Source organism: Xiphophorus couchianus, chromosome 4 (genome assembly GCF_001444195.1).
Source record: "Xiphophorus couchianus chromosome 4, X_couchianus-1.0, whole genome shotgun sequence".
In the NCBI taxonomy this organism is placed as follows: domain Eukaryota; kingdom Metazoa; phylum Chordata; class Actinopteri; order Cyprinodontiformes; family Poeciliidae; genus Xiphophorus; species Xiphophorus couchianus.
The window spans coordinates 11763240-11784084 of record NC_040231.1 but is presented as its reverse complement, the minus strand read 5'-3'; the positions used below and the strand labels follow the sequence as shown (position 1 = coordinate 11784084).

Sequence of the window (20845 nt, the reverse complement as noted above, 5' to 3'; positions counted from 1 at the left end):
TACCGTTCTAGTGGTCCATTGCTTCTTTCTGGGGCACCCCAGGACAAGAGAACAGATGTTGGTGTGTCAGAGTAAAGGTGAGGTGCAGGAACTCCTTCAGATGGAGCTGGGAGGGTCTGGAAGTACTGAGACCCCCTGGACACTGAGCAACCAACGATGGTGCATGCTTTCACCTGGATGATGGAAAATGGCTCTGTAATGTCACAGTGTTAAACTTTTTACATGATACATTCTATCAGAAATTAGTTAACAATTATCCTCAACTTTAGTTCTAGTTTCCTCTATTATTGGGAAACAAGAAAATATGTATGTGTAACATTATCAAGTCCAATTATACATGATTATTCTACCACTATGAAAACGTTTCAATATGTGTTACTGGAAAAATCTGCATGAAATAGGAAGAAAAAATATTTATTACATCTTCAGCCATGTTTTGACTTTTATATAACACAGTGCTCTCTTCTATAGTAATCCCTTTAGTACCTGGAGGCTGAACCTTTGGTAGGGATGCAGATTGAGGAAAGTGTAACTGGTGGTATTTCCAGGAACAGTGACAGACAGAGGAGTAGGTCTTGATGTGTTGGCTAAAAAACTGGAGAAGGTGAATGGGTCTTGAGTGATGAAATTATCAGGATTGAAGATGCTCAAAGTAGAATTTGGGGCTGAAAGTGAGAGGTTCGTTTCTACACTGCTGGTTTTGGGCTCAGTCGGTTTGAATAAGACAATATTGTGGCCACGACTTTCAGTGCTCTCACTAGATGAGTTCATTTGATTATTTTCAACAGTACCAGGCCTTGAGGTGGAGAAAATGACACTGTGTATATATTTTTTAGTTGTGCTCAACTTGTTATCATAATCTGCAGAAGATGTAGAGTTGAGGCTTGAGCCTTTTGGTCTGCTAGGATCTGACAATGTCAGGAAGTTGAAATTTGAATGTTGACGTATTCCATCAAAGTTGGGCAAGACACTTGGCTTAGAAGACAAATTTGAGGTGTAGGTCGATCTGGTGCTGGGGACTGCATCAGGGTCATGATTTGAAGAAGTGATGGAACCTGAGTAAAGATATAGTGTATAATTTGTAATGATGCCATTTGTTTGTGCAGGAGGATCCCAGGTAATTAATGCACTCCGCGACTGAAGTCCCATAATGGCCGGTGAGGCTACGGGGCTTGGACCTGCAGAAAAAGATAAACAAGAAAAAATTAAAATATTATTTTAAAAAAGCAAGAGAGAAAAGTGAAAAGCAGGATTATTTCAAAAGAGTTAAAATATAAGACAGCAACATAACAAAAACACCAAAAGGTAAGAGTAATTTTGAAATCAATGTTCAAGGGATTACTATTAATATTCACATCTTTTCACTTTCTTTCACTAAGGCAATAAATAAGTGGGATTTAAAGTTTTTGGTAGTTACAATTTGATGCAAACCTGACTAGACTACAGGAAATATTGTTAATTCACAATCAAGACATCCACAAAAAAACATAAAATCATTCAGGTTTTAGTGGCTGAAAAGCTTTATTTATTTATTAACAAAATTATGTTTAGCCAGTATGGCCATCCATCCATCCATCCATCCATTTTCTGTTCACCCTTGTCCCTAATGGGGTCGGGAGGGTTGCTGGTGCCTATCTCCAGCTACGTTCCGGGCGAGAGGCGGGGTTCACCCTGGACAGGTCGCCAGTCTGTCGCAGGGCAACACAGAGACATACAGGACAAACAACCATGCACACACACACTCACACCTAGGGAGAATTTAGAGAAACCAATTGACCTGACAGTCATGTTTTTGGACTGTGGGAGGAAGCCGGAGTACCCGGAGAGAACCCACGCATGCACAGGGAGAACATGCAAACTCCATGCAGAAAGACCCCGGCCGGGAATCGAACCCAGGACCTTCTTGCTGCAAGGCAACAGTGCTACCAACTGCGCCACTGTGCAGCCCTCCCAGTATGGCCAGCAATTTTCAATTACATGGAACAACTGAAAATATAAAGAACATCAGGGTCTGGGAATAGTTAGAGCTGATAAAGTACTTAGTATTTTGATTTTGATTTGGCTCTACATGAATGGTAAAAAAATGAATTGATTACCGTGCTTAGTGAAGCTATCTGCTCAGAATGATTTGAGGGACGAATAATGAACCAATGTTTCAATGCTCCACATTAAAGAAAGGAGCAAAACTTGATTAAAACATATTCTCACTGCTGCCAATATATATTTTGATCATTACAGCTATAATGTCAACTATAAAATGTATTTCAAGTTACTTTTATTTTATTACATAGACTTAAAGAGAATAAACGGCAGGTGATGGTGATAATCTCTGCTTAATGTGCAGAATATTATACTTACAGGCTTCTGCTCTTACAGTATATATTGTAACACTCCAAGTACAATAAGATGAGATCAGCTGATAATCTGGGTTATCTGTTCGTTGGTCCTTAAAAGTCATGAAGCACATAGTTTGACAGCTGTAGTTTTAAAAGCAGCAAACCTGGGGTGGTGCTGCTTTCATTTCCACAATTAGCATAATTTGTCATTCTTGTAAGCATACAGGAAAAAAATAGTAACCATCTTTAGGCCAGCTGACCAGCAGTATCCAGAAGCAGCTTTATAGAACTAGAGAAAACTCTGGTCACTCAGTTTTTCTGGTTTTGTATTTCAACTGTAGGGCAAGAAATGTAAAAACCTTTGCTGCACCTTGACACCAGTAACTGTCCTATTCTGCTTATGCCATTTTCAGTGAGTGAGACTGTGGCTTAAAGTCTTCCAAGTTAAAAAGAAAATAATCCTTTTAGAAAGAGGCAGAGAAACCCGTGGACAAAAAGTCACATGGCTATCACATGACTATGCCAGGGTAAAAATGAACATGAGACCAGGAAAGGAAATTTCACTTCATGGAAGCCTGTTTGAAGGTAATCCTACATCCTCCTCCTCCCCTGGCATTTACATCCCACTGTACTGCTCTATAATGGACATACACAGCAACACACACTATTCCTAACTCACACATTAACTCACATGCCCACACCCACAGAGATGCAGTATAGCAGTAATGGTGCTGTGTGAAGGGCAAGCAGATCAAGGTGACTGAGCGGACTGAGGGAGCGTGCTGCGCTGCTAAGTGCTACCGCTAACCGCTAACGGCTTTCCCAGATGGTGATATGTGTGTGTCTGTGTGTTTGTGAGGGATAGGCAGAAAGGAATTGAGTGAAATGAGATTAGCAATTGTATAAGAGCATAAATTCATTTGAGATTAGGCATACGTGAACGACATAGACATGTCTATGTGCATGCCTGCATCTCTGCAACTAGACAGTAAACTGTGTGAATTTTTGCTACATTATCAATTGATTCATGGGACCAACTACCAACAGACTAAGGTGCTAATGCCTGGAGATTTGAAGTTCCAAACACGCTAAAATATTAATAACACGTTAAGTTCCTGTTTTTATTCCACTTAAAAAAAAACCATGTGCAACTTGTATTTTGAATGCAGAAAATGACAAGAAGATAACTTTAATGTGTAATGTCAAGGCAATAATGTCGACACATGCTTCAAGCACTCACTAGAACCAACAGTAACGACAATTATACCACATAAAACAAGCAAAGGAACAAGTGACATAATTTTAACAGGAACATTAAAATTTAAAATTAAAATATCTTTAATTTAGTTATTTTTGAGGTTAGATTGTTGTGATAAAATGATCAGTTTGGTAGAACTGTGTTTGCTTACAAGTCATATTTTAGCAAGATTTCAGCAGTTTTAACATACCCACATCACACCTACACACACATGCAACGTTTAAGACAAAATATTGTTTTATTTCAAGCTTTCTGTCTTATACAGTCATCCTTTGTCCTCCTCTTACCGCTTCTCCCATTTTATCCCGTTCTCTGTCTCCCATTTGTACTTTGTATCGGGTCTCTCTTTCTCCCTCTCTCTGGTCTCCAACTACATAAACAATGCAGGAAGCTGACCTTTTAGGTTAACAGGTTTTTATGCTAGCTCTACTCAGCACTCATACTGATTCAATTACCACCAAAGGTCCACTGAACCCAACGAATAACCAAGTAGCCCATCTCCCTTTCTCTGCATGTCCATGTCAGAGTGCTTCCCTGCATGCTTGCATATTGTTGTGGATGGTCGAGTTTCTGACTGTACGTTGAATGTTTAATCAGACAATGCATTTATTTAGGACAGTTTATGTAGCACGGTCTAATTAAGATTCCTTACAGACATGCAAAAACTGAGGAGACTAACAGAAAATGCTAAGCAATTTTAAAACATCATTGATTTAAGTCACCTTGATCCAGTTCTCGTCCACCACTCAAAATGGCCCTAGTTGTTGCCCCTATCCTTCCACTGTTCCCTCCCTCTCTCCTGCCTCCTCACCCTCTCCTTTCTCTCCAAGTGTTGAGTGTTATTTAGGCTTTACTGACGCGTGTAAAATTCTGCAATTTGAAGGGCTGTTAAGTTTTTCAATTGAAATGTTCATTTAAGATGCACTTGATGCTTTTTTTTGAAGGGGAGAAGCTGGGAGAGGTGGAGTGGAAGGTGGATGCTAATGCTTTACTGGTTTCTGGAAAGAAGGAAGCAAGTTTTGGATTGCATTAGGTCCGTCTAATTTTTGGGACTTGCTATACTCTCCTTCTTACCTCCTTTGTTTCTTTATCCATCATCCTAAAATGTCCAAATGTTCCATACATTCTTAATCTTTTTGAAACTCTCTAGTCTTCTTGCCTTCTTGTCTCCTTTTTCTACTCCTTTCCTTTCATCCGTACATCCGCACCGCCCACCTTTACTCCTCCTCTCTCCAGTAAAAAAAAAAAACACAGTAGCAGAAGGCTAAAACAGGATTGCTGGGCCGCCAAGCCTTAAATCACATTTATAAGGATTTGGTTAGCATAGTAATAACACAATCAACTGACAAGGGCTTGGAGAGGGGGATGAGGTGAGGGAGAAGGGATGTGTGTAGGGGTGTATTTGTAAGCGTATCTTCTCGTTCATTCTTGTGCACACATACATGTGTGTATTTAACAGTCTACATATGTTTAGTGTGTATATCTATGCATGTCCATGTGAGAGAAAAGAAGAAGGGTATTATTTTTAGCCCTGCACAGGGTCACAAGCATGTGTGTGTCTTTTGTGTGTGAGGGGGTAACTGGGCTTTTGAAGGTGATTCAAGGCTCCTAGGAGTCATAATGAGAACAAATGCTGAGCTTTACTGTTATCAAGATACTTACAACAAGGTGTCAAAACGTGACAAGTAATACGGGAGGAATTTACATTGCATTTCATATCTTTACTTTGCTGCAGATTATTTAAAGTCACTGCGGCTTTGGGATTCTCTGAAGAGGCGGTCAGAAAGAGGATGAGGTATGACCAAGGTCATAAGCTGGCATTTCCCGACTATATGAGACTCACATGAGCCTTTAAGTAACTACCACTACCTTAATAGTTAAAAATGTCAATCAATCAACTCCCTTAATATCCTTCACACGCACTAATGATTTAGGATGATCTATTTAATTCAATATGTGTAACCTTTTGACCTAAACAAAGCGCAGAAAGAAGAAAAAAGCAAGGTGTGGCTTTTAGAACTAAAACAAGGAAGTGGTTTGTTTTTTCTAGATTATCTACATAAGTGGTGACCATCATTACCTGATCACCGTATGAATCCAAAGATGTTTAGTCAGAAAAATTATATACCCAAAAAGCACTCATCTTGTTAATCATTTTAAGCAACCCATTAGCACCCATTTCTAAAAATGTGTAATATGTTTTAGAAATTTATTGATCTAGAATTTCAAATTCTACACTATCTTCTAAAATTTTAAAGTGTCTGTTCTTTCATCTGATTATTTACTTCTAAGTGATCTTAATGTTACAAAGTCCTTTGTTACAGTTTACAGTTCTATCATAAAGAGATAAGTTTCACATTAAACAGCATGGCCTCTATGCACACTCAATGCACAAGACTCCACTTCTGAAGAAAAAACATGCTGAAGGTTGTTTAAAGTTTGCTGCATGTCATAAAAAGGTTTTTCTACCAAGTAGATTACTACATTGACATTAGAATAAGCAATCATTTTTACTTTCAGTTCTTATTTTCTCAGTTATTTATTACATTCTAAAGCTACATTTGTTCTACTTGAACTAAATGGTAAGTGTTACTACCACCTATCACCTACTAACACTTAACTAGTGTTAAGTGTTAGTAGGTGATAGGAGCAAGTTAACTTGCTCCTCAAGTCAACTTTTAAATTTAGACGCCATTTATCTACTACACTTAAATACAAAACCTTACTCAATTTATTCTATTTTAAACACCATTTTTGTATTTATTCAGTTGAGAGGTAAATGTATTCAACTGATCTGATTTCTCATTATTGTCCTACAACGTCTGTTGCATTTTCCTACAACCACTTTAAAAAAGTTGTGAAATCCAGGTCAACCAACAAATAAGATTGTCATTATCATCTGCTTAAACATACAATTCATAAGAACAGAGAGAAATGTGCTTTATGCTTTAAGCTTATGCAAAAGATATGAGCGCAAAAAAACTCAATGGCAATCACAGCCTCCAATGAGCTGCAACAACAAGGTTTTTGCTCATCAACCTTAGCTTACTTACACTGAACTATCCCTTTAAGGACTAGACAAATAAAATCACCTACCAGACTTGACATGGGAAAAAAAACACGATATGACACAGTCACAAAAGAAAATCATGATGTTTTCCTGGTGAGCTTTTCTTGATGTTGCTTAAGTGATCTCTGCTCATTTGTGATATTTAAAGTGTGTTAAACAGAAAAGACAAATGCATGATGCCATCATCATGAAGTACTTGTTTCTGAAGAAATGTCTTTACAGAATCCCTGCAAATATTAGGAGTGGTGTGTGTTTTTTAATTCAAATATTTAGGATAAAAAATATTTTATGTTTTTTATCTATATACTGTAATATAGACATGTCCTGTTACTAATTACATTCACACTTCTTTAAATCGGTAAAAATGTAGGATTATGATTTTTAAATACAATATTCCTGTGGGAATAACTGACTAAAATACAAGAAAAAAAAGACAGGGGAATGTTTTATTAATGCAGTCAGTAATTAATTAAATAACATGAATTCTTTGTGTTCTGCCGTTACCTCTAACCTCATCTCTGTAGCTTTTTTCACCTGTACTGCTCCTCTATCTCACCGTGCTACGGTTTAGTTTGGGTGATGAGGAATTATTCTTTCATGTTTTTAATGTTATTTAATGTTCTTACACACACATAGACTCACATTTTCACTTTCTAAGACAGCTTTGCTAGGATCATTTTGTTCAAGTGGTGCTTTATTCTTACTCTTTATTCATATTCTTCGTAGCACTCTGACATACGCACCTCTCTTCCAGTGCGTGCACAGGCGCACATTTACACACACAGACACACACTCTTAGATCACTTAGCTGGTGTGAACATGGGAGTAGACAGAGGAAAGGGAGCTGTCCAACACGGCTAGAGTTTATGTTCACAGGAGCCGTCTGTCTGTTCTGCAGCGACAGGAATTCATAGGGACCAAATTACATTAAAAAGATGGATATAAAACTTTAATGGAATGATAAAAAGGAAGGAAGGAGCATGGGTCTCTCTCTCTCTCCCTCTGTTCTGTCATTAGTCCACTCTTTTCTTCTTTTCCTCTTTCTTCTTCTGTTCCTCATATTACCCCATTTCATCTAGATTTTTATCTTTATTTTTTACCCTATTTTTTATTCTACGCCTTTTACTTTTGTAAAAAGTAACAAAACTTTCTTTTGAAAGAGATAAAAAAGTAAGAAAAAGTAGAGAATATAAAAGATATAATAGGATTGCTCAAACAGATTTTTTAGCTAATATGACATAAAATTGTAGATATTTCTCAGATAAAACAAAGACAGTGTGCAAATTTGTAAAATTTTAAACCTTTTTAAACAAAAAGTCATTATGTTAAACAATTACTTTTATTAGCTACCTGTTTTGAGAGTAAAAATAGCTTTACTACATTTTTGAAAATAAATGTATTAGGGTAATTTGCTAACAACCATACAATAACAAACAGCTATTCTGATCAGAAAACAACTTACCCGTTCATAAATTTTGCAAAATAATATTTTCATCAGTCTGTATAAGAATCATCATACCATACAGAATCTGTTTTTGAAGAGATTACTTGTTTACCTTCTTCTCAGTCATACTGATCTACCACCGTTTAAATTATTTTACATGGCAAAGTCTGGCTACAACCAAGACATTTTTTTTTGAGGCGTGTTAAAATGTTGCACTTTTTCTTTATCCAAATAACCAGAACTTTCATAAATCTTAATGTAATGTATAACATTCTGTGAGGACTGCTGAGAAATTGATACATTTAGTATGGTAGTTCTGTACTTCCAGTGGCAAAGTTATTTATAATGAGTAGATATTGTAACTATGTGCCAATTAACAATTAATCCAAGCAGCGTCACTGTTCCTTGAATGGTTATATTCAAGATACATGGGAGATTTGGCATTGCACAAAGCTACCAGACATTCCTGTCAAAGTCTGACACGCTGATATTATGACCCTGGCTCAAGTAGTGGCATGTTTAAGTATCTGATAGGTACTCCATATGGTTGAGAGTTAGTGTGAATATAGATGTGCTTGTTGGTCTGTTAATGTGCATGCATATCTGTGTTTGCTGGAGGGAAATTAATTCTGCACAACTGAATGACAGAAGCACAGAACTGCAGCTTAATGCATCCTAAATGCTTACAATTGTGTGTGTGTGAATGGGAGTGTGCATGCAATGCAATGTAAGAAGATGCACTAGTGCTTATATAAATGTGTAGCTACATGCAAAAACATGCAAGTGCTTTGTATGCATTTTTGTGTGTGGGTATGCACCTATAAATGTATGCAAAACTCGGCTGCTTAATGATAATGCATGTGATAATATCATGGTGCTAATTAATTTATAACTTTGCACTGAGGAGGCTGTTCCACTGGCTAATATGATTCTATTACAGCAATTAGCCCACAATGACACTGGCTAGGTCACTCATACACAGAGACACACCTTACTGTAAGCAAATCTAACCCTGCCAGTGTGTTTCACCCAATCCATCCTTTGTCCAGGTTTCTAAAACCTCCTTTCCTTTTATGTTTTTTTCCTGCAGTTACAACCACAGATTAACTTAAGGAAAGCTAGATACATCTTTGGACTGTTTAATTAGTAGTAAACTGGCCACATGCTCTAATTTGTCAGACTTTGTGTTTATTCTACTATGTTAGGTTTCCTGCATTTAGAGTTGCAGTCTTTAAGGGGTCCACATTTAGTGGTAATACTGTAGGCTATTCCGTTTTGAACAATTTAAGTTTTTTTTTTTTTACCCCTCCAGGGGGTCTTTTTGTGGGCTCTAGTGTCCCTTAAATGACAGTAGGCTGACAGGAAATGGGGAAGGAGAGGGGGGGAAGACATGCGGCAAATGTCGTCAGGTCCGGGAGTCGAACCCGCGACGGCCGCGTCGAGGACTCAAGGCCTCCAAATACGGGTCGCGCTAACCGCTACGCCACAACGGCACGCCCCCATTTTGAACAATTTAAATAAAGTATTGACACACGGATGGAGTGTGTTGAAATAGAGGACAATGCTGAAACAATAAGGGGAAATGAGGAGGGCCAAACGCATAAAGAGGAGAGAATATGTCAAAAAGGTTGCATTTTTGCAGCTAGTGTTTAGAAATGCCAACCCAGAAAGAGAGTGTATGCTGCAAAAGCTCCAGTTTCTGCCTCAAGTTGTTTGCGATAAGCACTGGGATCAAAACATTTTCTTAAAATGTTCTTAATGGCCACTTTAAAATATCAATTCATTATCTTCCTATTTGTTTTGATTTCATGTGGCTATAGCTAATATAATAAACAATAGAATGTAAGCCAATCATATTTGTTAATTTCAACAGATATCTCATGTATGGAAGTTTTGAGGCAGTTTACCTCAATCCAGACGTTTTGTAAATTGAGAGTCTATGACCTATGAGTCTATGAAGGTCTATGACCTTGACTTATTTTGTTTTGTGTTCAGTGTAAAGATGTAATATTTTTGAAGAACGTCTGAGTTTTTGTACATTACATTTCATTAACATCTTTAAGAAAAACATGTTCAACTAGATGTGGATCCCTTTAAGTTCTGAATTTTTCATTTGCAATCGCCTGTTTTATTTTGTTTAGTTTGGTCCTTTCTGTGCCGTGCAGTCTTTACTTCCTATTTTCTGTCTCCTGTTACTGATTTTCTCCGTCTCCTTTATCTTTATATTTTAGTTCTTTCTCGAACTTTTGTTCCCCATATCATCTCTCCTCAGTAAATATTCATCTATAGTTGATTCAGTCTCTGCTGGTTTCATTTCGTTGCATTATTTTCAGTTCTTGTGTTTATGTATTTTTTACTTATTTCAGTCTCAGTCTTGTTTCATGGTTTAGATTTGGACATTGACTTTGTTTAAGTAACTATATTTATCAAATCACTGTATTTTTGCATTAATTTCTGCCTTCTGTCTGTATTTCGGTCCTACAATCAGCTAAACTCACTGTGCTTTGAACAAATGTTTGTTTCCCAGTATCCCAGTCATAAGAATGAACAGGTATGTCAATATCACTTGCATTTAAATGGGACTGTGGATAAACTAACTGGGCGAGATATAAACCAGTTGCTGAGTTTACTTCTAAATTTGACAGGACCTATGTTATGAGTAGCGCATTAAACATTAAACAAAAGCTATTTCTTGCAACCACTGTCTTAAGATGACCCAAATAAGAACACCAATACAGTGTGTTTTTCCCCAACACATACTCAATTATGCTTACCATCATACAACAAATTTTGTTAACACTTGTTTTTGCATAGTCTCATTGCACTTCAGCTGTAACTGTAACTGCATCCATCTTTGAAAAATAATTGCACAAAATTTTACACTTACACATCATCAGTACATGTATCAGTACTTACGGTCTTCTGCTGTGCGTAGCGTTGCCCAAGGCCCCACTGTCTGCCCATGAATATGTGAAACCACCACTCTGACCAGGTAGTTTGTGAAAGGTGACAAACCCTCTACATAATAGGAGTGGGTGTCTGTTGCATTTTCCAAAAGCCTAAAAGCGAACAGACACAAGCAACACATTTACTAATATGCAGTTTGGATCTACTTAAAGTGAAATGATGTTAAGCAAGTACGATTTTTTTAATTTTCTGATTTTAAAAAGCAAAACAACATAAACAATGATATTATTCCTTAATTTTCGCTTTAACATTAGCATGATATGGCCAATAAAATTTAATGCTCTGACTGGGCTGCACTATTGGCACATTTGTTAAAATCAAGCCAACTGATTCAGAGCATGTCTCATTGGACACCAAATTGCAAAACAGACTTTAGAACAGAGTGATTTATGCTTCACTTTTTAAAATCTTATTGGTGATATTGAGCACAAGGTTAAGGATGGGATTCTTATTTCTCCAGCATAATTTTGTTTAATACCTTCTAAATTGTTTATGTTTTGTGCAAAATTTAAAATGATGTTATATTTTAAGTAACCACTTCACACAGAGCAGCACAAGAGACTGCATATCTGATCCCACATAGTACAGTTACACAAAAGAATGTGTGACAAAGTAAAAGAAAACTGTCATAAATGAGACACCGTTGACCATTTACCATCAGATGGATGAAAGGAATGAATGAATGAATGAATGAATAAATCAGGTAACAATGAGATTTCCATAGCAGAAGAGGAGGAGGAGGGCATGACTGTCTGATATATAATACATGTAGCTAGTCATTTATTTATTACCACAGAATGAGAGCCTCCTCTTCTTGGATTAAATTGCAATTTGTTGTCAGGAAGCATGTAATGAATACATATCAGATTCACACCTTCTCTCTCTTTATTCTGTCCCAATTTCTCGACCTCACTCTTCCCCTTGCAATTTCTTTCTATTTTTGTCTTTTGGTTCTCCTTGTTGTACTAATTTTCTGTTATATTGATGTCATAATCTGCTACCAAAAAGAGGTATAACGTACCTCTATTTGTGTCCATGCATATGTATATACTTAAATTTTAGAAAGAATTATGTGACCTACATTTCAAAGAGTTTTGTGTTTTGCCTATAACTTAGAGTAGGAGACCAAGTTCATCAGAAAATACTCAGTTACTGGAAGACTGATAATGTTATTTACACTTACCAACCATTTTGGTCAAATTGCTCGTTGACTCTATGAGCTAATTAGCCAATCAAGTAGCAGTAATTTCAGTCATTTAGGCAGCTAGATGTGATGAAGATGACTCGAGTTCAAACAAAGAATCATAACGGGAACAAAAGAGGATTTAGGTGACCGGAAATGTGACATCAGCTAATTCAGTGAAATTTAGCATTTTATTGTGGATTCCATTTTGTTTATTAAATGCCGTGATATATCGCGGATATCATATATGACTCCATCATGAAACAAAGACCAATTTATCTCAATCTAGTTTCTTCAACAAACTCATTGTACTCGGTAACACTTTATTTGACGGGTTGTGAATAAGACTGTCATGACATAGTCATAAACATGACATAACGCCTGTCATGAACATGAGTAAGTCTTCATGAATATTTATGACTGTTGTCATAAAGTGTCATTCGATAAATCATGACACTTTTAACACAAAGTTGACATTATTCAAAATGTCTTCGTTATGACAACTTGACATTAACCAAGAAATCATGATCTAACATAAATTTGTTATAAAAGTATTACTGATTAAACTTTGGCTTTATTAACATAAAGCTACATAATTTTTAAAGTTTAATCAGTAATACTTTTATAACAAATTTATGTCAGATCAGAATTTCTTAGTTAATGTGAAGTTGTCATAGCGAAGACATTTTTTCTAGATTAATGACAAGTTGTCATAACAAAGACATTTTGAGTAATGTCAACTTTGTATTAAACATGTCACGATTTACCGAATGGCACTTTATCATCTGTTTCAGAATTTCAGGTTACCTTATGATTGAGCTCTGTGGAGACGTTTTCATGTGCAAGCTGTACAGGAGTGGGCCAGGCGCGTTGGAGTTGACAGGTGCAGACCACGACACGTTTAGACTGGTGTTGGTTGCACTGACTAAAGTCAGAGGTGACAATCCATCTGGGGCTAAAAAACAGTTTTTGGAAGGTGAAAGAGAATTTATGTTTACCAACACAACAACAACAAAAAAGTAAGAATAAGAAAAGATCAGTAATTAAGACAACCATAGTTTGAGCACTGCTGACTGTGTGATATGAGGGCTCTCTGATGCAGAAAGTGACCCTCCAATCAAATATAACTCTTCTGCTGCAACAGGACTGATTGCTGAAGACGTCTTACTGCGAAAGTCCGATTGCAAAGACGGATCACACATGAACACAAAAAATGTGGAAAAACACAACTGTAGCTGACCAGCATAAACAATACTTTTAATGCAAATGAAACTACAAAAAAGCAGAGAAAATACTAAAGGCCACCAATTACAAAAGCATTATTTAAAAACTACCTAAGAGATAAAAAAAAAAAAAAAAACAGAAAAAAAGTTGATTTTGCATTTAGACATACAGTACAACATTTTCATTTATTTTCTCTTTTTAAGAAATTGGACTTCAGATTTAATTTGTACCTCAGCTGATGCTGATCTTGTAGATAAAGAATTACTGACGCTTTGCAAGCGTAATCTTTTTAAATGTACTGTATCTTTGTTCAGGTTGTTTTTTTAACATGTTTTTACAGCAGAAGAAGTATTTGATATTTCTAATGTATTCCATTTGGTACTCTGTCTTTTCAAGAGAGATCCACGTGCAGATGAATGTTCATTCCTTCAATGTCCTCCTTTATTTCATTAAGAGTTGTGTTTCTTGCCTCACTCACATAAACACACAAATCTGCACACATAACACAAAATATCCACACACACACACTCACACACCCCCGCACGCACGCACACAGTTGAGCCTGTGTCTCTCTCATGCTGTGTTAGCAGGTACAATATCAGAGGTGTCACTAATCGTTTTAAACTATGCACTTTTATGTTCACTTCTTTCTCTCTGCTCTCCTCCTACTCTGCTCTTCTGTCTCTTGCTCGGCTATCTTCTCTCTGTTCTTTCGTGAAACAAGGACGCATCAAGACAGTTTGCCTTAAAGAAGTCTAAAGAGATGCCAGAGGCACAGAGGTAAAAAGAGAGATGGAAAGAGAGGAAACGTCTTGTATTTAAAATTTATACTTTCTTATGCCTTTGTTTTGAACTTGAACAGCAGAACTTTCCTAAGCCTGTCTTTTGTTGTTTCCTGACCAACACATAGGAGGAGAAAAGGGTGAATTCAGTGTTTTTAGCAGGATAGCTGACTACATATTTAAAGATTAGTTTTTTCTTAGATTACACTTCTGAATAAACATTTATAAATCTGTACACTCTTTTGTGCAATCTGTGTCATCCTGCATGCATTTTCTAACAGTTTTCTATAGCATCTCTTTATTAAATTTTATGCTTTTTAGCATTTGATATGATACAAATTCAAAACAATGGAGTGAATTTATTCAATCATCTCTTCAAAGATTTGCATTAAATTTCCATTCACTCTGTTTGGTAATGTGCTGAGGTTCCCAAACAGTGCGTACCTGCTGGGGGTGTTGTGACAATGAGTGGCAGGCTTTCAACACACCCCTGTGTGTTACATCCTCTGATCCAGAAACTGTAGTTTGTGTAAGGCTGTAGGTCAGACACAGACAACCAAATGCCTGCTGCTGATCCTCCATCTAACACACCATGACCATCTAATGGATGACAAACACAGAAACAGAGACCTCTATATATAACGGAAAGAAAAACAGCAATATTGTGCATTTGCTATTTTAAATATATGTGTTTTTTCTTCTAAATGGAGACCCATAACATAAAGCATCACACAATTTAATGACAAATTGGGAGAATAACACAATCACTGAGACTCATTTTACTAAATTAAAAGTAAAAGAAAACTCTGTGAATCTCTTCAAAATAACTGAGTGGACACACATACTTAATCATTCAGGTCTATATAAACCAGTGGAGGAAGTTTACGTCACAGAAACAGCAGCATTTGCTCAACTAAAACAAGGCAGTGCTCTTCTCCTTCTGCACACTTTTATCCTTTGTCCATTCACTAATGTTGCATCTTCACTGATCAATACACTGTATGTCAAATGTAAAACCTATTTATGACTTGACTGCGTGTTCTTTGAAATCTTTCAACTCAAATCTTTCAACTTTAACTCAAGGTATATTTTGCCAGAGTCCAGCTTTTTTGTTTATCTACATGAATTTTGTTATTTCCAACACTTCATGCCTTAAATGCAATCATTGCTTCTTTTCTTATGTCATGCAAATATTTGTAGTGATATAATGATTGAAATTCGTCTTTGTTGATTTTACCAGCTTTACATTCCTAGATTGTCGCTGACCTAAAGTCACAGGCTATATCAAAAAAATACTTCAAAATATTTTGCGATACTAGTCTGGTTTGATTACTTCTTCTTACACCGTCCTATTTCGTGCCTGACTTTCTAAGTTTCCTTTGTTTGTTGGGAGTGTCTGCATGCATTTGTGTGTACAGCTCAGTCCATCTCGATGCATATTGTTCTGCTCTGCTCTTCTTTGAAAGCTACGACAAAAACACTGAGTGCTTTTGAAACTGGAAATAACATTACTGTGCTCCCAGGCAATCAGCAAGTACTGTAGTCCCATATATCTACACAGAAACAGCATCTGTCAGTTGTTGCTTTTCGTAAGGGTCACATACAGAGCCTCAACAAAGTATTCAAACACCTTTGAACTTGTTCACATTTTAGGTTTAACAACAAAACTCAATGTATATATATATCTAAATGATATATCAACATGAAGTAGCACACAACTGTGTAGAAAAATAATTAACAATTGAATTAAAAAAATTTAATAAAACCTGAAAAGTGTGGTGAACATTTTATATTCTGTCCCCAGATAATTAATAAATTTTCCCTTTTTGTAATTTACACTCAGTATGAATTCAGTATGAATTCTGTGAAGGCTTCAGAGGTTCATTACCGCTCTGGGATAAAGTTATAAAGAACCATAAAGCAGGATTAGATTATAAAACAACATCTCAAGCACTGAAAATCTGCACTGCCCAATAGATCATTTGGAAATAAAATAAGGCACAATTGCAAATCTACCAAGAGACGACAATTTACCTAAACTGAAAAGCTGAAAAAGAATAGTATTAATCAGAGAAGTAGTCAAGAGGCCCATGGTAACTCTGGAGGAGCTGCAGACAGAGCAACAACTCAGGAACGAGACAAAGTTTAGGCATACACTTTTAGTAATGCAGTAATCTATTGATTATTCTGACAACCAATCGAGTAATTGAATAAAAAATTTGATCACGTAAAATATTGTAAATACTGCCATAGCAGTATTATTAATATCAGAGAACAGCCCAAATTTTGGTAATTGTATTTTTTTAACATTAACATAACATTAGATTTCATTTAATTTGTTTGTGAAAACATAAAATATACCCAGAATGAAGAGAGATACTGTTAGACTTCAGGTGTCACCTTTGCTTTTGTAGTAAAGTGTGTAGCGGAGGTTTCCATTTGCTCGAGGAGGAGCAGTCCAGCGGGCTCTGAGAGATCTGGAGCTTTGGTTGGTCAACTCCAGCAGCATAGGGCCTTCTGGAGCCATCTCTAATGTATGTGACTCCACCTCATTAAAAGAAATAATACATAAAAGCATAGTTAGACCAGATGTGTACACTCTCTGCACATACAAACTATACAAGTAAAGGTTATAAACAAAATAACTTGCTTCGTCACCTGGTTTACCTGTGATGTTCTAACAAATACTCTCTTAAATGCCATAAGCTGCTGGTCTGCATTAACTCAGTCTTTAGCTTTTTTATTTTGTAATCTTTTGTTCTTGCTCATCATTCTGACTCTTTATTCCATCATTCTCATTTACATCTTATTCTCAACACCTTCATTCTCAATTTCTTTTCACACTCTCACAGACTCCTCTTCTCTAGATTATCCCCTTTCTATACTACTCTCCTGTTCTGCAGTGTCAGCTATTTCTTCTGGTGTTTGACAAATTGTGGCATCCGTATCGGAAATATGCCTTAAAATCTGGCCTGTCGTCAGAGACGTTGCTGAGAATGGAGTGGCATTTCCCACCAAATGTCACAGTCGCCACGCAACCCTCGTTATTGAGCTGAGAGAATCGATCACCTTTATGAGGCACAGTGACACACTGGCACACACATTCACTTTGTAGATGTCTAAGTGGAGTCCTCCATGGTCTATCTATGTTTTTCTTTCTCTTATAGCAATATTCTGCTCTCTGGAAATCTGTTTTGCTGTATTAGCAGTTTCAATTCACCATCTGATGGAAGATTATTCAGCAAAAAGAGGATTTTATGGCACGTTCCCTGTTCTAAATAGAAGCTGTTGGTGGAAAAGCTGTACTAAATATTGTAGAACTGGACTTTTATGAGCTCTATAAGTCTGGTGAATAAAAACAAACACTTAAAAGAATTCAAAAAGAGACTAAGTCAAACCCAATCCCTTATTGCAATTACTTGCAGAAAAAATGTTTTCTAATGTTCGGCCCTGAATAGGTTTATAAATAAATGATTCACTGACCAGTGGTCCTTTGCCACAGCCCTGTGCTGTGCAAGCCTGCAGTCTGACTACATGTCGGCTCCATGGAGAAAGTCCTTCCACTATGAAGAACCTCTGAGAGAAACTGGAGTTGAAAACAAGGACTCCATCCATCCAAAGACCATAGCTTGTTATAACACCTGTCAAAAGAGCATATCTTGTTACAAAATTCAAGACAAAAAGGGAAAAAGCAACAGCAAACATTTAATGCCACTAAATGCACCTTGGTCATGTTTGAATAAAGTCTAGTTTAGAAGTTTATTTTGGTATGCAGTTCTCCTGAGCTGTTGGCTCCTTCCATCCTTCTGTCCATTCATCCAGGAATCAAGTCAAGAATGGTTTAATGGAGTAATGGAGTAACAGATCCCAGTGGGAAACCAAGATTCCTTACATTTCATTATGGGGGAACAAAGGCACGTCCAAGTGAGATTTGCAGGTGGAACTCTCAAAGGGAGTTGATCAGGAGAAATCCTTGCCAAATGGCTGAAATATCTTCAATAACTAAGTTTGGAGGAGCAGTGGTTCTATTCCAAGCTCCATTTAGATGAAAGCACTTGTCACTTTATCTATGAGGAACCCTATGGAAAAAGCCAATGGCAGCTTCTACTGACCAGGATCTTTCTTCTGTCAAGATGTGTCTTATGAGTGTGGATGGAGGTTTGAATGTAGAACCCTACATTTCTACATTCAAACCTTCAAAAAGACTATTACTTTTTGACTAGGCTCTTTCTTCAGCATTGCTCCGAATTACTGAGAACAAAGACTGAATCTCTGTCTTCTGAGCACCCAGAATGGACCCACAACCGGGTCTATTAATGGTTGAGACATTACTGAACTCCCTAATTAAGATACAGGCTAAGCAACACATGCTGTTGGTCTTTCTTACTCACAGGATGAGAGAAATCCTTCAAAGTTTTGACCATAACAGACCAGTTTTACACCAGTTTTGTTTCCCTAACAGAGTGTCTGGCCACTGAAGGCAGACATACGTCTGGTAGACATTGAGCACACATGCAGTCAAATCAGTTTCCCACAGTCAGGAACATATCACCAGAACAAGTGCTTACATGCATGCAGTTTGGATAATCAATTGGTATAAACCACTCCTCTCATTTGGATTACAATTTCAATCTGATTGAACTGAACCCAATCATAATCTTCCAATTGGGGTGTTTACATGACTCATTTTAATTCCAATCGGTTGCTTATTCTGAGTACTTATTCCCATTTAAATGTGCTATATAAAGACTACAAACAGAGCTAGTGACAGAGGCAAGAAAAGGCAAAGTTCACTGGGAACAATCTTAATTTTATGGTGAGGATGCAGCGATAGCTCTTGCTTTGGGCACAAGAGCCAGATCCTCATTTAAAGCATTCTCACCCAAAACACCAGCAACAAAATCCCCAGGGGACAAATATGTAAACCTTGTCCCAATACACACCAGGCAAAGAAATTCCTGTCATCTTTCCAACAGTTCTGCAATGGTAAAAGTCTGCTCCCTTGTTCCACAGCCAGCATAAAAGCCACACTGCTTCTCCTGAACCCAAGTTTTAAAGGTTTCCATCTTATTTCCAGCAAAATAAAGTAGGTGCTCTGGGGCAGGCTAATAACAGTGACCTTTCCGTGGTTGGAAAACTTTTCCTAAGATTGGGACCACCTCCCTCGTCTGCCACTTCACATAAAAAAAAGACAGCATAAACATTAACGCAGCAAAGTTGACATTTTAATCAGGATAATCACATTTGAACATGTTTTAGTGATTAATTAACCTGTGACTAAAAAAACTACATACAAGACAATGGGTGCTTTGTTTTTAACATGTAACATTGTTTAATGGGCTGTCCTTGATTAAATAAACTGGAGCTGAATTATGAATCAAAAAGATGTTCATTTTACACATTTTACTAAATCATCTTATTCAATTGACTCCATTTTCTCCTTCTCCTTAAACATCTATGTTGCCATCATACGTCTAAAACATCTATAAATTGTTTGAATTTTAACATGCTAGTTATAATCCATTTAGTTGGAACTATATTCCTAAAAGACATCCACAGGCAGTTTCCTAGTTTCAGTGGTCACTTTTACTGTATGGCATTGTCCAGACTGTAAAGAATAAAAAGTGAAAACTTGGCTTTGCAATGATGCAAAATGCATTCTGGTTCACTGAGTATGCAAATGAAAACTGACTTACAGGCTCCAGGCCTGCCAGTCAGTGTGTCCTACAGCTAAAAACACTACTGAAATGACAATTGTAACCAAAGGCGCTACACAGGATGAAGACCCAGAGAAGGACAGTGGTACAAAATTGAACACACACACACACACACCCGCCCACGCACAAATGAGTGTGTAAATAGGTGTGAAGACACAAACACATTCACAGACACACATCAATATACTCAGTTGAAAAAGATCCACACATTTAATAAGAACCCATATCTCAAACACACAATTACGTGACATTACATCCACCTAATAAAAGAATGAAACAGTACGAAGCCAAATGTGCCTTTCCTTAATAAAAATGCATACAGTAGGCTCAAAAGATCAGTGCTAAGAACTAAGGGTCCATTCTACTTTAATCATGTGTGGGTTTTATTATTGCTCAATACAGATATACACACCTATCACGAAAATGAAGACACAAAAACCCTACGGATGCAAGTTATCTGGGAAGCTCTTAATATGGCCAATCACATGCATGTGAGAGTGAATGTGTGCGGAGCACTGTATGTGCTTGTGTGCGTGAATAAGCCCATATCAGTATAGGCTGTAATAAAGACAGGTTGGGAAATGAAGCAGCGAATGCATAACAGGCTTATTTCCCCTCTTTGTCTGCGTGTTGCCCCGACCTAATCCCCGAGAGGATTATCCCCCACAAATCCCTGCGGAATTGCGGAGAAAGTGTGTGTGAGGGGGTGGGTGGGGGGCAGCGAGAAAATAACACAGGATATCACTCTGTAACCCATCATCATGCCATTTATTAAATAAAAAAAGTCATTGGAAAATGGAACTGAGTATTTCTTCTTTCTTATTAGGAAAACATAAAGCTTTTTAAGTACAGGATAATACAGTA

The 20845-nt window shown here is 37.1% G+C and overlaps 1 protein-coding gene across 1 annotated transcript in view; it reads right to left on the bottom strand.

Moving 5' to 3' along the window:
- The window catches only part of ush2a (Usher syndrome 2A (autosomal recessive, mild)), a 204694-nt gene that overhangs the window by 88500 nt on the left and 95349 nt on the right, over positions 1 to 20845 (bottom strand). The window contains exons 45-51 of the mRNA XM_028013714.1: positions 17748 to 17905; positions 16665 to 16812; positions 14709 to 14864; positions 13066 to 13213; positions 11025 to 11167; positions 487 to 1178; positions 4 to 173 (exon numbers count right to left, since the gene is read on the bottom strand). Coding sequence (XP_027869515.1) covers positions 4 to 173; positions 487 to 1178; positions 11025 to 11167; positions 13066 to 13213; positions 14709 to 14864; positions 16665 to 16812; positions 17748 to 17905 — 1615 coding nt within the window. The remainder of the gene's footprint in view (positions 1 to 3; positions 174 to 486; positions 1179 to 11024; positions 11168 to 13065; positions 13214 to 14708; positions 14865 to 16664; positions 16813 to 17747; positions 17906 to 20845) is intronic.